Source organism: Polistes dominula, unplaced genomic scaffold (genome assembly GCF_049000335.1).
Source record: "Polistes dominula isolate Pdom_NZ unplaced genomic scaffold, Pdom_raw_medaka contig_79, whole genome shotgun sequence".
Classification (NCBI taxonomy): Eukaryota; Metazoa; Arthropoda; class Insecta; order Hymenoptera; family Vespidae; genus Polistes; species Polistes dominula.
Window position 1 is genome coordinate 2,486,658 of NW_028300916.1, and position 20,506 is coordinate 2,507,163.

The following is a 20,506-nucleotide window of genomic DNA, read 5'->3' on the forward strand; positions in this document are numbered from 1 at the left end:
TCGTTCATTTAAAAACACGTTATAATCTAGTCGAAAGTAATCAAAATCTCTTATCTATACAAATAAAAATTTAATTCTTATTACGAGTAATTCTTTTTCTTTTTTTCTTTTTTATATATGTCAAACACCATATGTATATATAGCTTATGTTTTTTTTTTCTTTTAGTTTTATATCTGTTAGTTGGATCGACGAATTTAACGATAATTCATTAATTCATCTTCCTTTTTATTAAAAGACAAATATAAAACGATAAATGGGTTTTTTTTTTTTTTTAACGTAAACCATAATAATAAAACCTTAGTAAATATACGTATAACCTTTACAAACATAAAAATAAATTTTTTGTAAACTACCAATTCTAATATCAAAGAGAGTATCACAAATGAAGTTGACAAATTAAATCAATACATTTCCAAACAACTAATTAATTATCTTACGAAGTAAACAATAATTTGTTTTTTTTTCCTATCAATAAATTAAATAATAATTTCTAATAAGAAAATCACGTTAAATAAAATTTAATCCAAATTTTGGATTCCTAAACATACAAAAGTATAAGTAAAAAAACGAAAATTATGTTAATAAAATAATCCCAAAATTTTGGATTCCTAAATTTACGAAAGTGTCAAGTAAAAAACACAAAAAACAAAAAATCAAACAGAAATAGGTGTTGTTTCTTTACCATTTCTGTTTTATTCATTTGACTTTAGAGTATTTTTTCCACCAATGGCGATGGTAGTAGGTACACCCGTCGGGCGTCTACTGCAGCATCTTAATTACGAGGGGTTAAATTATGAGCGAGCTCCCAGCGCTGAAATATTTGTCCGTTCACCGGGACCCGTGGGTTATGGCTCAATTACATCTCGCTATTTCCCGTTTGCACAGAGTTGATTTAAAGCGACCAAATGTCTACCAAAGCATCGGAGAAGATCTTTCTCTTCCTACCTGCCTTCTCTTCTCACTTCTGTGCATATCTTTCCAATCTTTTTTCTTCTTTATCTTTCGCACTCGAGTAACGAGTCCCCCCCCCTTTTTATTATTTTACGATTTCTACGAATATTATTTATCGTCACTTTCCAACACACATTCTTTTTTTATTCATTTTATTTTTTTTGAAAACCCCTTTTTGTCCGACAATGTAATAACTCAATGTAAAAATGAAATTGCATCCTTATGAAAAGATTCGATTTGAAATTGTACGAGATTAAATGTTTTCTACGAGACTTGGATTGGTGAGACTTCATTGGTGCTTTCTTTTATGATCTTACGAGGTAAGACCAAAAAAAAAAGAATAATAAAAAGGAAGAAGAAAAAGTGCTTGATTAACGATTAACGATGTCGAATGACATTTATGGCAAAGTATAGTGAGAAAATAAATGTCGTTTTGTTTAATATCATTCTATAACGTCACTACATATTAAACGTTGCACATTTTTTATCGAACATTTTAATTCTCTTATTATAAACTCTATAGAAAATTATTATCTTCTTATGTAACAATTATTTGTTCATATATATATATATACAATATATGTGAAACATGTATGCATGTGAAAACAGATATGCATGTGAAAACAAACGTTTTGTATAAATCTTGAAATAGAATGGAATATTAGTGAAATGTTTTATCGTAATACTATGAAACCGCAAGGATGTTACCTCGGTACCTTTTTATCGGATCTAATCATATTAAATAACTAATTGTAGGTATGAAATAATTATCACGTTAATTGTGATAAAAGATAAGACGAAACCACGTTGATAGGAAATCATATACATATTAACAGGTTTCTTACAGTGGAATGTATTTAATAGATTTTATCCACGTGTCGATAATTTATATAAAAAAAAACGATTTAAACGTTTTTTTTACATTGATTGGAATTTATACATAAATTAATATGATAATTATTAAAAAATTTTTTATTTTATTCGCATAGAAAAAATTGAATAAGTTAACACACGTATTTTACTTTAAAAATAAAAACATATTATCTCTCGTGCAACTTTGTTATAAAAGATGTCGTATAAAATAAGTTAACAAATGACAATAAAAATTAATATTAACTATAACCATTTGATAGTAATCTATTCTGTTGAGTATATATACGGCATAATACCACCTACAATAACATAGAAAAAGAAAAAGATGATCATTCTCGTGAAATGAATATCATCTCATGCAACATTGTTGTATTCTTCTAGATTTTATCAAAACTAGGAGAGCCGGATAGACGTTGCTAATGTAACTTTCTGCCTGAGTCTACTTACAATGACACGATGCATGCCGTGAGACTTTACATCCGGAGAATACGTGAAGGAGACGACGAATACGACAAAGACGAGGAAAGTACGAGGCAACGATAACGATGACAGCAACAGACCTTTTCGCATGCGTTTAAAGAAAAAAAAAAGACAGAAAAGATAGATAGAGTAAAAGGGAAGTTTCAAAGGTTTGATGGTGATGGTGCTGCTAATGGTGGTGGTGGGGTAAAGGATGGGTTTGAAAGGGTTAGGTAGTCGTTAAATTTACCGTCGATTCCAAGTACCGAAGGGTACGTCAGATCGGATTTGCGGGAACGTTTCTCTTGTAAGTTTATTTTCGTTATTGGTTAGTCGTAGAAATTATCGCTGGAATCAGCACTTCTCTTTCTCTTTTTTTCATTTTTCATTTTTCATTTTTCTTTTTTCTACTTTCTCTATCTCTTTCTCTTTCTCTCTCTCTCTCTCTCTCTCTCTCTCTTTCATTTTGAACAAAAAAAAAGAAAAAGAAAAAAAGGGATTCACCCGAACTCGCCACTCATTATTTATCGAGCAAACTCGTACCGGTACCACCACCATCACCACGTGGGATGGTGGACACGCATAATTTATCGCACGCGAATTTTTGTACCAATGCTGACTGTATAAGCACGTGTATATATCCTCTATTTCTTCTTCTGTGATCTTCTACATGCAAAAATAAATAATAAAAGAAAAGAAAATGCATACGATGAATAATTGAGATGAAGTTCATATCAAATTATTTTATATTTTTTATTTGTTTATTTTTATTCCAGCAATGGTCTGTAAATATTCTAAATATCTTGAAATTTGACAATACGTTTTGTTTTTTTCTCGAAAAATTACAATTTAAATAGTCAATCGTCGCTACTGTATACGCATGACGAGTATACTCGTTGATCAACTGGTTAAAATGAATCTCATAAAAGAAATAATCTATTTCATTCCTCTGTGATCTTTTCGATGCAAAAATAAAGAATAAGAGAAAGAGAAAGAGAAATTATTTTTAAAGTTATAAAATAAAGTGTTCTAAGGTTAAATATATTTGTTTATTAAAATGAATCTTGTTAATAAAAATGATCGTAAAATAATATTATCGATTTGTAAAGATGATTAGTAAAATGAATTATATGGTTAATTATCATAGAAATAGATCGTCTATTTTCAATGACCAACATTATCAAAATGAAATTCAAATGAAGAGAGAAGACGTATATATATATATATATATATATATATATATATATATATATATATATATATATAATATATGCATAATTTTGAATAAAATTGGCACGTCTTACGATATCGCGTATTTAGATCTTAAAGATTCTTCTTAAATCTTTCGAACGTTTTCATGTCTTAAATCTTAAATGTCCACGAATGAGAAAACAGATAGAGTTGGCAATAATACAAAGTTAGCAAGGTTGTTATATATGTATGAATTATGAGTCTTATTTCTTCTTTTTACTTCTTCTTAGTAAGTCGTAAAAACTGAAGTAATTATTTATTATCCTATTACAAATGAAAAAAAAAACAAGAATTGTCACTAGAAGGTTCTAGAACGGTTTAACAAAGTTTGACCTATTGGAGATCACCACTTGCACACCGTGTGTGCTATCACACTTTGCTATTATCAATTATTTTGTGTAAAGTATTCGTCGAGATAAGATTTTTGTTTTTTTTATAAATAAATAATAATTTTAAAAATATTATAAAATGTAATTAATAATAATAACGTTCTGTGGGGGCAAGCCCTTTTTACCTGACTTGTTTGTCATTCATACCAATTAATTTTGCTTTAACAAAATCAACCATTATACATATAATTATTAATTATTATAAATATAACAATTAAACAAACTTATTTACTTAGTTCTATACAGCATTCTGTATAATTCATCAATATTTTAATAGAAATATTCTTTTACAGAATTTAAATTTGTTATAAACATATATTTTCAGCACAGTAAATAAATATGTCTAATGGTAAGTGTACCACCGGTGGTACACGTGGCACGAAACGTGTTATAGTATAGAAAAACAAAATTTATCATTATAAAATTGACAATCTAACCAAAAAAAAAAAAAAAAAAAATAAAGAAATGACACCTAAGAACCGTGTTCGAAAAAAAGTCGTGGTTTTGAATGGGTTAAGATGGTCTTGTATGAGAGAATTATGAAAAATTTTAAAGGTGATTGTGCTTAGTATCTTATTTCATGAAGTACTTTAGACCAATTTATAAGCAACGTATGGAGAAAGAGATGGAATAAATAGTCTCGGTTCGATTAACGTCTACAGTTTTATAATATCACGTTGGATTATGAGAAATTGTTAAAGAGAGAACAAAAAATGTACATTTGTGGTTAAAATAAAATGAAATAAAAGTAGTCAAAGATTGGAGGATATAGAAACGGAAGAGAAAGAAAGAAAGATAGAATGAAGGAATGAAAGAATGAGATGGAAACAGACAGAAAGAGAGAGATAAATAGATAGATAGATAGATAGATAGATAGATAGATAAATAGGTATATATACAAGCGAAAGGCAAGCAGAAACAGAAATGAAAGAGTTAAGGAAGTTGTTCCTACGTCGACAACCACAACACAACGATCTCTTTACGCGCAAGCAATTTTTACGACAAAACCAGCCGGCCGGGCCGAACCAGCACGCAAGGTGACGAGAAACTTTCAAAGTGTCTTGAATAAACTATTCTTTAATTTCCATTTTTTTCTAAAGGACATCATGGGTTCCATTTCAATATATATATATATATATAGTAGGATGTTTCGGCCACGAGTTGTTATGGTTTTGTTATAAAATGTTACTTTAATATAATTCTAAACTATTTAGTAAATTATAACAACACACTAAATAATATCACAATTATAATAAAATAAATAAAATAATAATACTAGAAAAAATGTAAAAAGTAAAGTTATGTCGTATGCAAATTAAAATAATTGAATTGTGATACAGTGTCATCTATTGAAAACTTACAGTACTTAGGATCTAGATAACCTATAAATAATAAATCCTTAAATTAGCGATAAAAAATAAAAAATAAACGCGGTAAAAATTATCCTGTGTACTAAGTTGAACAAAATCACACAAAATGCAAACAAATTTCATACAAAATTCAATTCATTTCATTGGAAGTTCATTAAAAACCAACAGTGTGACACTGAATTTTTATATATAAAAATATTGACGAAACGTTTCTACTTATCTCATCACTTCATTTATCATCAAATTACGATAACTTAATTCGAGATAATAATTACAATCTTTCAAATTACGAATGAGATCTATCCTATTAAATAAATAATAAAAATAAATTGATTAAAAAACGTTAGATTAATCCGTTTGTCCAAAGTGTTTATGAAATTCTCAAAATTTAAAAACTCATAAAGAAACCTTAATACAATGAATGGAAGTAACTTTATTCATAAATATTTATTCTATTCTTTAAATATTACTTAAATGTACTATTTGAAATTATAAAAACATTGTTTCTAGTTTATAATTATACCACTTTTATCTGAAATTAATCTAAACACGTTTTTATTACATATCCCCTATTTTATTTTCAACCATTACATGTATATTCATTGATTATCTCTTATCCAAATTGTATATAATTTAATCAAATTATTTGAAATTCTCGTTTATAAGAGGATCCCATTAAAAAGACCAAAAAACAAAACAAAAAAATACCCTCTCCGATTAAAACGTGATACCTGATCTCGTAACTTGGGTTATCCAATGATTGGTTTATCGTTTACGAGAATTCTTAGTAATCATTAAGCAATGTGTTAAGTATTAGAAATAATTAAAATGAATATAGAAGAGGAGGGTGGGGGGTGGGGCTGGGGGAAATAGGTAATGACTTATTTCATTGACACAATCTTATTTTTTTTTCTTCTTCTTTTTTTTTTTTTTTTCGATAACTTCGCAATCTGTAGAAAAGTAGAGAGTTAGGCGAAAGTATGTCACGGTAGCATGCATGGCACACGTTAAAGAATGTTTCTTCGTGAAGAGTCGAACCGGACGAGACACGCGACGTGTCTCTGCCTAATAACAGTCAAGAAAGAAGAAAATAAAAAGAAGGAGGAACGACGAACGGTTGGAAACAACTTTGAAGCGACGATGGCAAGTAAGCAAGCAAGCAAGCAAGCAAGCAAGCAAAAGCAAGTACAGAAACGATGCTAACGGCTCGAAACGCGAAACACTGAGATAAGAAAGATTCCTTTAGGTTAAAATCCTGTCGTGACGGGATGTCTACCTTTCTATAATCTTTTTTTGTTCATTTATCTTTCTTGGGTTTTCCCTTTATTACCATTTTTAATCTAAACTTAATAGAACAAAAATGATTATTTTATTAATAATTGGGGTTTTATTTTTTTTAAATCTAATTAGTGCAATATTTAAAATTAATAGAATGCTTGCCACGAGTTGCTGTGGTTTTATTATTAAATGTTGATTTAATATAATTCTAAATTATTATTTTTATTATATTTAGTAAATTATACTTATTCTTTTTATAAATTTATATTTATAATGTTCTTTTTTTATAAATTTATTATTATAAATTATACTTATTATATTTAGTAAATTATGACAACACACAAAATAATATTATAATTAGAATGGAATCACATAATATAAGAAAATCTGAAGAAAATGCGAAATAATTGAATTCTAATACAACACCATCTATTGAAGATCTATAGAACCTAAAGACTTAGATAACTTCTAAAAAATAAATAGTAATCGCAATAAAAACTATTCTATATCCTTAATTGAAAAAAAATTACACAAAATAACCAACAATTTGTCTTACCCAACCTTTATACGAGTTTATGACACTTTTTTATTTAATATCTTCTCAATACTTATTCAATATTATCAGATAGGTCCCATCATTTTCCACTTTTCTGAAATTAACAGCAAACAATTTTTGTCTTTTATTTTTCTTTGAACTGAATTCACCCATCCATGTTATTTAAATGTACCCACATGATTTCAATTTAACTTTGTTATGCTGGTAACTAATAATCCCTCCTAGTTAGACAGTTGATTTATAATCAGATAAAAATAGAAGCAGGTGATATTATAAAAAGGTTGTTTATAAATTTGTATCATTAGATTATAATCGAATGAAATGTCATTTTATTTTTAAGGAGACAATGTTCTTAAAAAAAAAAAAAAAATAGTTTAGAATAATTACCAACACGTGAATCTTAATTTCATTAGATCATAATCAAATGAAATGTCATTTTGGTTTTAATGACAGTAACAACACGTGCAACTTCATTTCTAAAACTAATTCAATCATTTCTGAAGTTCGTTTATATTTATTTTCATTCTGTTTTACTTGCAATTTACATTTTATGCGATTAATACCAACCCTCACGTTCTTCTCTCTCTCTCTCTCTGTACACACACATACACACACATACACACACAAACACACACTTCTTTAATCTTTTTTATATTTTTCTTTTTCTACTTCGCAAGTAGAAACGCGTCCTTCTTGGCGCGATAAAACCAGCTGCTTATCCTAGGATCTCGAGCGTACCCTTCTCTAAGAAGATCGGTTAATGCGATTTTCGAGGCATACCACGTACAAGAGAAAGAGAAAAGAAGAGAAGAAGAAGAAGAAGAAGAAGTACGAAAAGAGCGATGACTGTAACTCCTTATTTTCTCTTTTGCAACCCTAACACTCGTGTGATCACCAAAATTATTTTCAAAGATAACATTTTATTTTCTTACAATTTTTTACATTCATTTTACATTCATTCGCAAATATAATCAAATCTTTACGAAGTATCAATGTGGTTTATCTGTGAACTTTTGTTTTTTTTTTTTTAACTTTTGTATTATTTGTCAAAATGAAATAATGCTTTTTTTTTTTAACTAAAATTCGATTTGATTAAAATGCAATATAAATATTTTTGTAAGTAATAAAACTTGGTCACCCTTTTGCATATTCTAATACATTTTACACGATTAGACATATCTTGTATATCATTACGATCATTTTAAACACCTGTAATTAATTATCATAAAATTTCGTAAAAGAGACAGTAATATTAACATTTTAATAGAATATGTTGATCTAATATGTTTTATTAGATATAATAATTAATTAATTATCATTTTAATCGAATTTATTATTTATTTAGAAAATAATTTAGAATTTTAACGTAATCAAAGTTGAATATCAACAATACCAAAATTAATATTTCAATTTTGTGTATTTTCTCAATCGGAAGTAAAAAATACAAAAAATATTAATTGTATTTAATTGACAATAATTATGTACGAATATTTATGTGACTTTTTGTACATATACATACATATGTATATAAGTTGGTAGTGTATATATATATATGGTGTAGAAAGGTATTGGTTGATCGTAACGCAAAGACATATCGTGGCGTCGCTCCTGAAATGTAGATCGCCGGTGATTTACTTATCAAGAATCGACGCTTCGCCGGAGGTAAATGGTCGAGTCGTGACCATTAGTCGATGGTGCGGTGGTCGAAGGCATTGCCGGTGTCCACTACGGATCTTTAGTATATATATATATACATACATACATACATAGTTCGTTCTTTCGTGCTTGGTAATTTCTTCTCTCTGTACTCTCTACTCTTACATTCGACTGAACCACCATGAGAGAATACGCTAATATCCTCCTTCTCACGGTGTGAGGCCTCAACTTTATCATTACATATATATATATATACTCCATTGAATTATATATTTTTTAATCATTGATATTGTAATGTAAAATTTTCAAATTCTTATACATACATAAAAATCTCTATTCAAATTATTCTACTATATATATTTTATTTATGTTATATATATATAAATTATATATAAATTATTATCTATTTAATATTAAAAAAAATTATATTTATTTAATAAATTAAATTATATATTAATTATTATTATTATTATTATATATATATATATTTATTATATAATAAAATATATAATAAATTATGTATAAATGTAATAATAAATAAATATATTTTATTTTAAATAAAATTAATAAATAAAATATTTTTATTTATTATTATATTTATATATAATTTAAATAATATTATAAAATATAAAATAAAAATTATATTATATAATAATTCATATATATATAATAAAAATAATATTATATAATAATTTATATATATATAATAAAATATATAATAATTTATATATAAAAATATAATAAAATATAATATATAAAAGAATAAATAAATATAATAATAATACGGGTTATAATACTGTAATGTTAAAAATATAGGATGCCATTTAAAAAATTAAAAGTAGCCTTAAAAACATTAAAATACATTCAAATGTTTGCTAATACGTTTAACATTGAACATTGAAATCTAAAGTACACACTGACTCCTTAATTTTTTTTTTATATATACGATTAAATGAACACAACTACTTACACAGTTTGTTAAATAACATTCGACATTCGTTGCGAAATAGTCAAATAAAAATGGCGTACTTTAAACGTGAAAAACTTGAACGTTAAATGTCTATATCCAATTCGCGTATGGGTGGTCCGTTTTTCTCTCTTTCTCTTCTTCCTGAACCTATTTTTTTTATAAATACACACACACACACACATATGCAAGCATATGGAAAAACTCGTTTGGGGTAATTGGCGTTAAATTACAAAAAAAAAAAACTATCCATGTTTAGAACAAAGTATAAGAAAAAAGAAGAAAAGGGAGTGAAAGTGGGATGAAGAGAGAAAAGGAGAGAGAGAGAGAAAGAGAGAGAGAAAAGTTTTCGCATCATCCACTTCATTCGTTAAAAAAAAAAAAAAAAACAAAAAACAAAAATGGCGTTTAGTTAGAATCTAATTCTATGGGTAAAGCTTCGTTACACTAAGTTTTTCTGCAGTCATTAAAGTCTCTTTCGAATTCTATCGAAAGAGAAAGAAATAAAGAAAGAAAGAAGAAAAAGAAGAGGAAGTAGAAGAAGAAAAAGAAGAAAAAGAAGAAGAAGAAGCTTTATAACCTCAAAACGTTTATCCAAACGACGAATGGGAGCAAAACTACGACGATTTTGACGAGTATTTTCTTTACTTTTGCACACTGTACCCGCATCGTGTATGTTAAAAAAGAAAAAAAGAAAGAAAAAAAAAAGAATTATAACGATAACTATCTTTTACTTTTGCATTGCGTTTCCATCATTTTAAAAATTTTTTTTTCTTCTTCTTCTTCTTCTTCTTTTTCTTTTAAAATATATTAAACGCTATTCATTCCTGTGACACACGTTAAACGTACGAGGATAATGATACTAGTTAAGATCAACCGTTTTTCTTCTTCTTTTCTTTATTTTTGTTGTTGTTGTTATTGTGTCGTTGTTATGTTTCTCCTGTTGGTTATTTTTTATTCGCAATACTTGGCCTATTAAAGTGTTGTTAAGGTAAAAAAAGAGGTAAGAGATTAAACAAAAAAAAACGAAGAAACAGGATAAAAATAAAATACTCGTCATTCAGTAATACCAAACACGCGTTGAGTTTAACTTTTTAACTTGGTTTGAATATTTTTCCCATGATTTGTGTTTTTTTTTTTTGTTTTTTTTTTTTTTTCAATTACAAATGAAATCGTGACGAAAGCACTTCGTCGAATACCTTGAAATGTCTCCAAACGATTATCTTAGAAAAATATTAGAAATATTCGATATAAACCTTGTACAAAATTGGAGAAAGAAAAAAAGAAGAAAAAAAGAACAACTAAGAAATCGATAGTTTAAATTAATTTATTCTAAAAAAAAAAAAAATATCAAATTGTATAAGAGGAGGATAAAGAGAGAAAAAAACAACTAAAGATATGTTATCTTTAAAAGAAATAAAAATAAAAGAACAAAAATCTCAATCAACGTGATAAACTACGAAACGTAATTAAAAGTTGGTGGTGGACTGATTATTGAAATAATCGAGAAAAGGGGTGGTGGTGGTGGTGGTGGTGGTGACGTAATATTGTAGAAATATATTTCCCTGAAATTTTAACGAAAAGGTCGAACTGCGATAACAATCCCTTTGGGATTAACTAAAACCTTAACACTTTAATGGCCCCTCACACAACATGTGTATGATAGCCGAAACAACCGTTATTTATTTACAACTTTTTATATATTTTATAAAATGAAATTTGTTGTTAAATTGTTGTTTTTTTTTTATGTTAATTTTTCTCGTGAATTTAATAAAGTTGTTTTTTTTAAATTAATTTTTCAAAAATATTACCGTGACTCCTGGCCACGTTTGACTAAGTAGACGTGCGGCCATTAAAGTGTTAAAATGTAAAGGTTGAAACACTAGGATTCTGTAAAACAACAAAAACAACAACAACAATAACGACGACATTTTACCCACTTACTATACTATTGGTTGCCCTAAGAAGAATCGTTTACTTTAACGTGAGGATTAGTGTCTGAAGTTAGATCGAAATATGGCAAGACAGGTGATTTCCGCGTATTTCTAGCTGCCAGGTCTGGCGATTGTTTCCCGCAATGGAAATTACTGGTTGAAGGGAAAGAGGGAAACGTGAGAAAATTCTTATTAAGTCGACGCGCGTTAAGTAGCAACCATGAGTTGTTTAGCTCACCACCATTACACACGTATTGCGAGTATGGGAAGTTTCGTACGATCAAAGAGAACGAGGAATTTCTTTTCTAACTGATCTGATGATTCAAAAAAAAAAAAAAAAAAAAACTTATGGCTTTTGCTAGAGATAGTTACATTTTTTCTCTCTCTCTCTTTCTCTCTTTATTTTTTTCCTTTTAATGTGACATGTAAGTACGTGTGGCCTGACTCGTTCAACTAATCCTAATTGTAAATTAAAATTAAACATTATCTAATTTCTTACTACAAATTGTCATATTTTTCATTTGAAAAAAGAAGTATAAAACACATGGTATATGAGTGATCAAAGATAAAAGTTAATATAATCAATTTATTTCTAACAGTTAGAATTGATACTTCAAAAATTCGATGTGATTATGGTTGCTCTACTAAAGGTAAAGTCTCGTTGTTTCTTTTCTGGTTTCTTTTTTTTCTGCCAACGTTGCAATAGTATAATGCATAATCGATTGCCATCGGAATTTATAATAAAAATCGTAGCTCGATCGAGCAACTTACCCCCACGTATCCTAATATTTCATTAGCAAAATAATAATCACGAACTGGGTCGGCTTTGATAAATGTTAGTTTCGCGTGCGATACATCGGATGAGATACATCCACTAGTAGTAATAGTAGTAGTAGTAGTAGTAGTAGTAGGTAGTTCTAACATTGCGTGCCGGATTATATTTGCAAATGTTAACTGCCATGAATCGCTTATTTTATCGTAAGAGACCGCGAACTTATGCGACTTATCGAAAGGAATTAGAAATGAAAAATTTACAACGTTGTGTAACTTTTCTTAGAACACTTACAAATAAAATAGATTTTTAATAGAAAATATAATTATATATTTATGTAAAAAAATTTAGTTTCATATCGTTCGTTCGTTTATGGACTTTAAATGAAATTATAAATGAATTTTATATGAAATTATTTTTCATTTTGTGTGTGTGTTTTTTTTTTTATCAACTTAGTACATAGAATAGTTTTTAACTTATTTTAGGATTATTTTGTATTTTTTCTTTTTTTGCTAATTTTAAGGATTTGTTATTTAGAGGTTATATAAGTCTGTAAGTTCTTTAAGTTTTCAATAGATGGTGTTGTATTACAATTCAATTTCAATTTATTCACGTGACACGTTCTTTTCAAATTTACATATGACATAAGTTAACCTTGCTTTTTATATTATTTCGAGTATTAGTTGTTATAATTTATTAAATAACATATAGAATTATATTAAATTACCATTTTCTAACAAAACTACAGCAATGCGTGATCAAACAACTATCCTAGTATTTATATAATAAAAATATAAAAAAAAGATATCTTCATATTAAGAATTAAAAAAAATGGGGTGGTGTGGGGGGTAAGGAAACTAAAAAGAAAAAAAAGAAAAGAAAAGAAAAGATGACGTGTAATTACGCAAAACGTTAGCCGGAATCCGTTTCGCGATTTTGCTGACGACGGCAATGCTGCAGCATGAGCGTTGGTGGTGGTATTGGTGTTGGTGTTGGTATTGGTGTTGGTGGTGGTGATGGTGGCGGCGGATGTATTTTCAAACAGCGCTCGTCTTCGAATGGCTCACGGAATCGCATAAATTACTTCTCGCTTGACTTATTCGCACGAGCCTACCGACCTATTCTCGGTAAGCCGTAACGAGTGTGTGTGTGTGTGGCTTTCATGACGCGGATTGTTCGCCGTCAAAATGCAACTCAGACGTTGCAAACGAGAAGGAGAGGACGTTTGAAACTTTCGAACGACGTCGAAGGACGTCTTTGAACTTTCATCACATGATTTTTCCTTCGACTAATTCGAAATTCGTTAAATTTAATGATTAGTTTTTTTTTTTTTTTTAATTAAAAAAGACAAAAATATAATTCATTTTTCTAATTTTGTTAATTACTCTATAGGATGAACATTCGTGACCATTATTATATGAAAGTGGTCTAATTGTAAGTCAAAATTTAAAAAACACAAATTAGTTTATCGGTTATTTCACAGCACATTATTTGAAACTTCAATTAATTCAACGTAATTATATTATTTAATATTGTCAAATATAAATTTTTGTTAGATAGTGTTTGTTATTTTCAATATTATATAGAATTCAATTTAGATTAAATCAGAGAAGACTCAGACCACTTTTATAATTATGGGCACATTTATCATCTCGTAGGTATATAATTAACCCTTATCGGTTGTCAGATTTTTATAATGATGATTCTCACTATGTTTTAAGTGATTTCACTAAAGATGCAACAAAAATCTTCAATTTTATAAGAATAACTTATTATTTATTACTTTTTTGAAAGAGTACTGCAATTATCTGAGATTATTAATTATATTATAATGAATAACATATGTATTTTGATTAGTAAATCACTAACAACGTGAGTTACGACCGATAAGGGTTAAAATGAAATTTAAAAGGAAAAAAAATATCATTTTAATAGGAATATCATAGTTAGGGTGTCTCCTCTTTTTCTCTCTCTTTCTAACTCATGTTTTAGACTTGATATAATGATTTAACACGGATTTCCGCGAGAGACACGGTAGCGTAAGCGTGACAGGCGTTACCGGCGTGCGATCTCGCTTAATGACCGTACCGAGAAAAATGAGGGCCGGTGGGCGGTCGTGTAAACACGCTCCGCTATGAATGAACCTCCGAGTAACGTAATAAATAAACTCCCTATCGACTTAAAGAGGAAGCGGAAAAGAGATCGCCAAGAACGATCTTTCTCACTTGAGTGTTGTAAGTTCGTCGTCATCTAAGCCGTCATGCGAATCATGTTTTTTCTCTTGATTCAGACCAAGACCAAATTTAAACTTATTCTATTTTATTTTTATTTTTTAATATTATCGACAATAATTAAATCAATCAATCATCTTATCCATGTAATATGATTTTAAACGAAGAAAATAAAAATCATAAGTGTATAATACCATTGTTTTGAATTATATATTAGATTAGCAACTAAGTGATTGCGGATTTTTTTGATAGATGGCTTTTTAAACTCAGTAATAACTTAGTTGCCAGCCCAATATTTTAAAATAAATGAAATTATAAAATGTAAAATAAATATTCCTGTATGTTAAAAACTATGTTGAAAAATAAAATGTACTCACCTATAGTAATCCTTTTTGCAGTAAATATTTCCATTTCTACAGAAACAGGTGACTTCGTTATCGAGGCCTTGACGACAATGAGAGCATTGAAGACATGCAGCATGCCATCTCCTGTCAACCGCCTGAAGGTAATATCTGTCAGATATCCTGAGCCCGCATCCTGCACAAACAACTCCAGGAACATCCTCGGATTGTGCCGGGGGCGTTGGCGGTGGCTCGAGTTTCGGAATGGTCTGCAAATGTTCGGAAGATTGGTGTTCCTGCGTATGAGTTTGTCCATGTAAATGCGAGTGATGATGGTGGTGATGGTGATGATGTGTCCCTTGTGGCGGCATACTCAAGTCACTCGGATTATTATCGAAACTACCGTTGTTTCTGTACTCTGATCCACCTGTTAAATGTTAATTTGTTTTGTTTTGTTTATTTCAAATCTCTGCAAAACTTCACAATTGTTCGATTCAATCTTAAATAACAATTTAGTCATTTTCATCAAACTCAAAATAAAATTACATGAAATAATTTCATTTCAAATGCTATAGAAAACATTTTTATAGAACCCTACAACAATATTTAAATAATAAATAAAAAAAAAAGAAAATAAACGAACCTCCAGGCGAATCGTAGTCCCTGGAATCGTAAGGGGTGGTCGGTCCGTCGTAGCAATTGTTGTTGGTGCCGCAATGTGTTTGATGTAAGGGCGTCTGATGGGACGTGTGATGGGGCGTGTGATGGGACCCGTGGTGGTGGGCGGCGGGAGGACTGCACGGTAAGGTGGTGGGTCGTGCAGCGTCGCCCATCGACGCGGGGAGGCAGGGACTGAGGTCCCTTGCCTGCTCGACTGCTCCGGGGCCCCCGCACTACCGGGCCCCCCTTGACGCCCCACAGCCAAGCCGCTCCCGCGCTCCTGCGAGCTGGCCGGCTGTTGAAACAAAATCGTTCACGTTAAATATTTCTTTTTTTTTTTGTTTTTAATATACATAAACATTTATTTGAAAATATTCTTCAAGAAAATTTTCTAATACTTTAATTATTTTTTGTTTTGTTCTTAGAAGTTTATTCTTATCTTCAATTAAACTTTATTAGCTATTGAAACAAATGATCGATTTAACGATCTTCCTTCCGTACCCTAAGTCGATAAATGTAATCAAGTTGGTAGCATAATCTCTACTACCGTGTCGTAAGAAAATCGTTTTAAGAGCACTAAGGATGATAAAATCGGTAGACTAGTAGTTTTTAGGAAGATTACACGGAAGAAGATCGGATCTAACAAAAAGTAAGAAGTTCAAAAACCGGTTGTCCCAAAAAAGGGTTTACTACGAGTAACAACGTCCATTTGGATGCGTATCGAAAACTCACCTTCGTCTTTCTCTTTCCTTTTCTTTCTTATATTTTGTTTTCTTTTCTTTTAATTTTCCTTTTCTTGATATCGCGTTATTTCAAAGGATCTCAAAAGTGTAAACCTCGTTATCGATCGTAAACTGTCAAAGTCAGAGAATAGAATGAATGAAGATAAACAAAAAATGAAAAGAATAAAAACAGAAAAATGCTTGACATTAGTGTGTTTCTCTGATATTATTTATAATATTAAATATATAAAAATAATAATTATATGCCTGTATATTTTGATCTTTTAACCTACATAACAGAAATTTGCATTACTCGACGGTCCAGAATGATCGTAAAAAGTGGCCTCGGGAAGGAGGAAGATCGATGCAGGAAGCGATCGATGCTACGACGGATCATGATCGATCGACAGGTCGAACCGGTAGGAGAAATCGCATCGAACTGATAAAAAGAAGAAACAACGCACGAGCGCCTGCTCCTCCTCCTTCCTCCTCCCTCTTCCCCACTACCAACCCTATCCCCTCGTATATTGCCTTCTCTCAAATGCTGCTTTCTCTGCAACTTGGTGAAAGAAAAGGAAAAAAAATTAGAAAGAGAGAAAGGATGAACATAAAGAAGGATAAGGAAATTCAAAAAGGACAAAATCAAATAAAAGTAAGAAGAAAAGAAAAGAAAAAAAAAGAGAAAGAAAGGAGAAAGAGAGTCAGAGTCTCGATCGGGTAGCGAATCGGCGGTTCGTTTCTGATGGATGTCGCAAGTCAGTGTGCGCATGCGCGCGACCCTATAAGGCGCCCGAAGCCGACCAATCGGAGTAGCTGCCGTGTTTCAACTGTCAACGCGCTCACGGCGTACCGCGGCGCGTACCGTGGAGACATAAATTACGACTCGAGTTGCCCTACTGTCGTCTCTCCTTCTTTCTCTTTCTCTCTTTCTGTCTCTCCTTCTGTCTCTGTTTCGTTCTTTGAACGTTTTCTGTGTACAGCACAGAGACTTACGTTTTGTAGTATATACCTACGTCTCGTGGAAAACCAATGGTGCACTTTACGACAGTAGATACCGGTATTTACTGCGCCTTAGGCGAAGCGGCACGTTTGCCGATCGTCTCTGAAGCCGCCCAACGGAAACCCAGGGTTGTGTTGTGTGCAAAAGAGAAGAGTAGGGGAGGTTTTGGTAGGGATGACAAAATGTAAAGGGAAACAACGGACAACGGACAACGGATGACAAGAGAACTCTTCCCTAGTTTTTTTGTTGAACGTTGAACGGCTCGATTTACTTGTTAAATTTGAACAAAATAAAAAAACAATTTTCAAGTCTTCTTTCGGTTAACTTTTTATTTACTACTTTAGCCACTATAATAGCTTTCACGAATGTCATATTCTAGTACGATGCACTACTATAGTTTTAAAGTATATTAGACCTAATTTTATTAATAATTATTAAAGTAAATTGTCTAAGTTAAAGTATATGTGTTAAATTTCTTTAATAAAAATTATAATTTAATCATAAAAAAACTTCGTTAAAATGTACTCGTGTAAAGAACACAGCCATTGTTCGTAACACATCGTAGTTTTATCGTTTACACGTAATTGAACCTTGTCGAACCCTACCCAACCTCCGCGCAACATTTAGCAGTGGCTAAGAAATTAAAAAGAAATAGAAATAGAAAAATATCATTAACCCGATTGATTTGCCATGAAATTCTGTAAATAAAAAAAATAAAATAAAACGGTTTTAGAGGTAGAGATTATAAAGAATAAACATGTCGGGCAAACGTAGAGAGAATTACGTTCTTAACCGTTATTTTATTTGAGATAGAGGTAGGAGCCACACGTTTGTGCGGTGCACCGGCGACGGTAGCAAACGTGTCGGACACATCGTCCCGTCGTCGAAGATAATGTTTATCGGCGAGAAACTTCGCCGATAAAATCGTTACCAAGTGGAAAGCTATATCTCTCTCTCTTTCTCTCTTTCTCTCTTGGTGTGCGTACGCTACCGTCTTTCTCCGACCACTAAATCGAAACACTCGACGAAAGTTCTGTTTCAAACCGATAATACCGAAGTGACCATAAAAAATATAAAATGGCTCGTTATGTCGATCGGTATTCCAACAGAAAATATATTATTTCTATCATTTACAATAAATAATAATAATAAATAATAACAACGTGCATTTACATTTTTCCCGTAAGTAAATTCTTTATCTTTATGAGTTAAAAAATAAAAAGAATCAATAAAACAAAGTATAGCAAAGAAGTTAACCCCCTCCCCCTTTACCCCAAATAAATAATAAATAATAACAACGTGCATCTATAAATATTTTGATTATATATATAATAAGTTTTTAATAGGGTTTGGATCTTTGATATTGTTGGCTTTTGAAATAAAGACAAAGTTGCATTTATCTATAACAAATCAAGTTTTATATTTGCAATATTTACAATATAAAAACCAACATGGTTTTTTTTAAATATATATTTTCTTTAAGTAAATTTTGTATCCTTATGCATTAAAAAAAAATAAAAGGAATCAGAACAAAATATAAAATATAGTAAAGAAGTTTCCCATTTATTCTCCCGTCACCCCAGTTATCTTTTCCTTTTAATTAGTCGTCGAAGATAACGATGTAGATTTAATTGGTAAATATATATTCCAGATATTAAATCGAATACGGGCAATAGTACTTGGGAGCCTTTAAGAAAATTCTAAACCGCCTACTTCGGATTAGTTTACAAGGTGTAACGCGCACTTCTCTACTCGGTACACGATCCCCGGTATTCATTCTCTCTTATGTAATATTGCGTCGGGTCAACGAAGGAATCGTTGGAACGCGCGCTTATAAGGATTGCTGGAATAACTCTTCGTTGGCGAGCGTGCGAGGGAACTTGATTTGTTACTTTCTGCATTACTCGTTTGAAACAAGCAAAACTTATTAAAGATTCGCCCAAAATTCACACTCATCCTCCAATTGATTCTTCGTTAGGATCATTTAACGATAAATTAACGTGACGATGAATGCTTTTTCGTATAAGTAAAAAGAAATTGAATACGAACGATTGAAACTATTTCATCGAATTTTCGTTTAACACTTTGACTGCCACGGTGGTCATTGATGACCGGAGCGTATGAACCTTTTACAATTATAAAAAACTAAATGAAAATTAGTTAGTGTATTTAAATATGACAAATACACCTGTGACCATCAGTAAGATAAACGCTCCATTTGATCAAAATGTTGTCTTACAACATGTGTAACATCAATTTAGTATTATTTTGCCGTTATATTCTTTGAATAATAAAAAACACAAGTTAAGTAGATTCATCGTCACCGTTATCATCGTTACCATTCGTTATTCGTTTATTCGGCAAATAATAATGAAAAGAAAAGAAAAAACAGAAGTCCCGTAGGTCTCTTCGATAAATCTTATAAATTTCCCACGAAAGTTACATACGACGATCGATCTTCGTTCGAGAGATCCTTATCCATCCGCGGAGAGTGGACCCAAAGCGGCAAGGAGACCGTGCTCGGACTGCAAAAGAGAGCCGAGACTTTCACCGGCGGCAATACTTGCACAAGACTCCGCCTTTTTCATTTTCACGAAACGTGAAGTAAATAACGAGCGTACAAGAAATCGCAATATAACCGAAGCTAACCAAAAGGCTTACAACAGAATGTCGCCAGAAATGTCGGCCGATCTTACTTACAGTCCTAAGCAAACTCACGGGGGCCCGTACAAGCTCCACGATCTTTTTCCTATTGGTCGAACGTAACCTAACCTCCTCCATTATTCGATAACGAATCCCAGATACTCACAATTCATTATAAATGGTTTTTTATTCTTATAAAATTTACAAATGGATTTTATCTATCGATCTTCTTTGATAGTGGTAATTGTAATAGTTAACTGTATAATGAGTTCATATAAATTTACATTTTAGTTAATTTTAAATTAATATAATATATAATTTAATATAATATTATCTATAATATAAATAAATAAATTATATACTATGTATATTATATATATTTAAACATTAGTTAATTTACTTAATTTTATGTTATAATTATTAATATGTTATTTAATTTAATTATTTAACCA

The 20,506-nt window shown here is 30.4% G+C and overlaps 1 protein-coding gene across 1 annotated transcript in view; it reads right to left on the bottom strand.

The window, feature by feature from the left end:
- Positions 1-20,506, bottom strand: part of LOC107074501 (protein apterous) — a 52,602-nt gene that overhangs the window by 18,283 nt on the left and 13,813 nt on the right. Inside the window, exons 2-3 of the mRNA XM_015336001.2 lie at positions 15,673-15,984; positions 15,066-15,456 (exon numbers count right to left, since the gene is read on the bottom strand). Coding sequence (XP_015191487.2) covers positions 15,066-15,456; positions 15,673-15,862 — 581 coding nt within the window. The 5' untranslated portion in view covers positions 15,863-15,984. The remainder of the gene's footprint in view (positions 1-15,065; positions 15,457-15,672; positions 15,985-20,506) is intronic.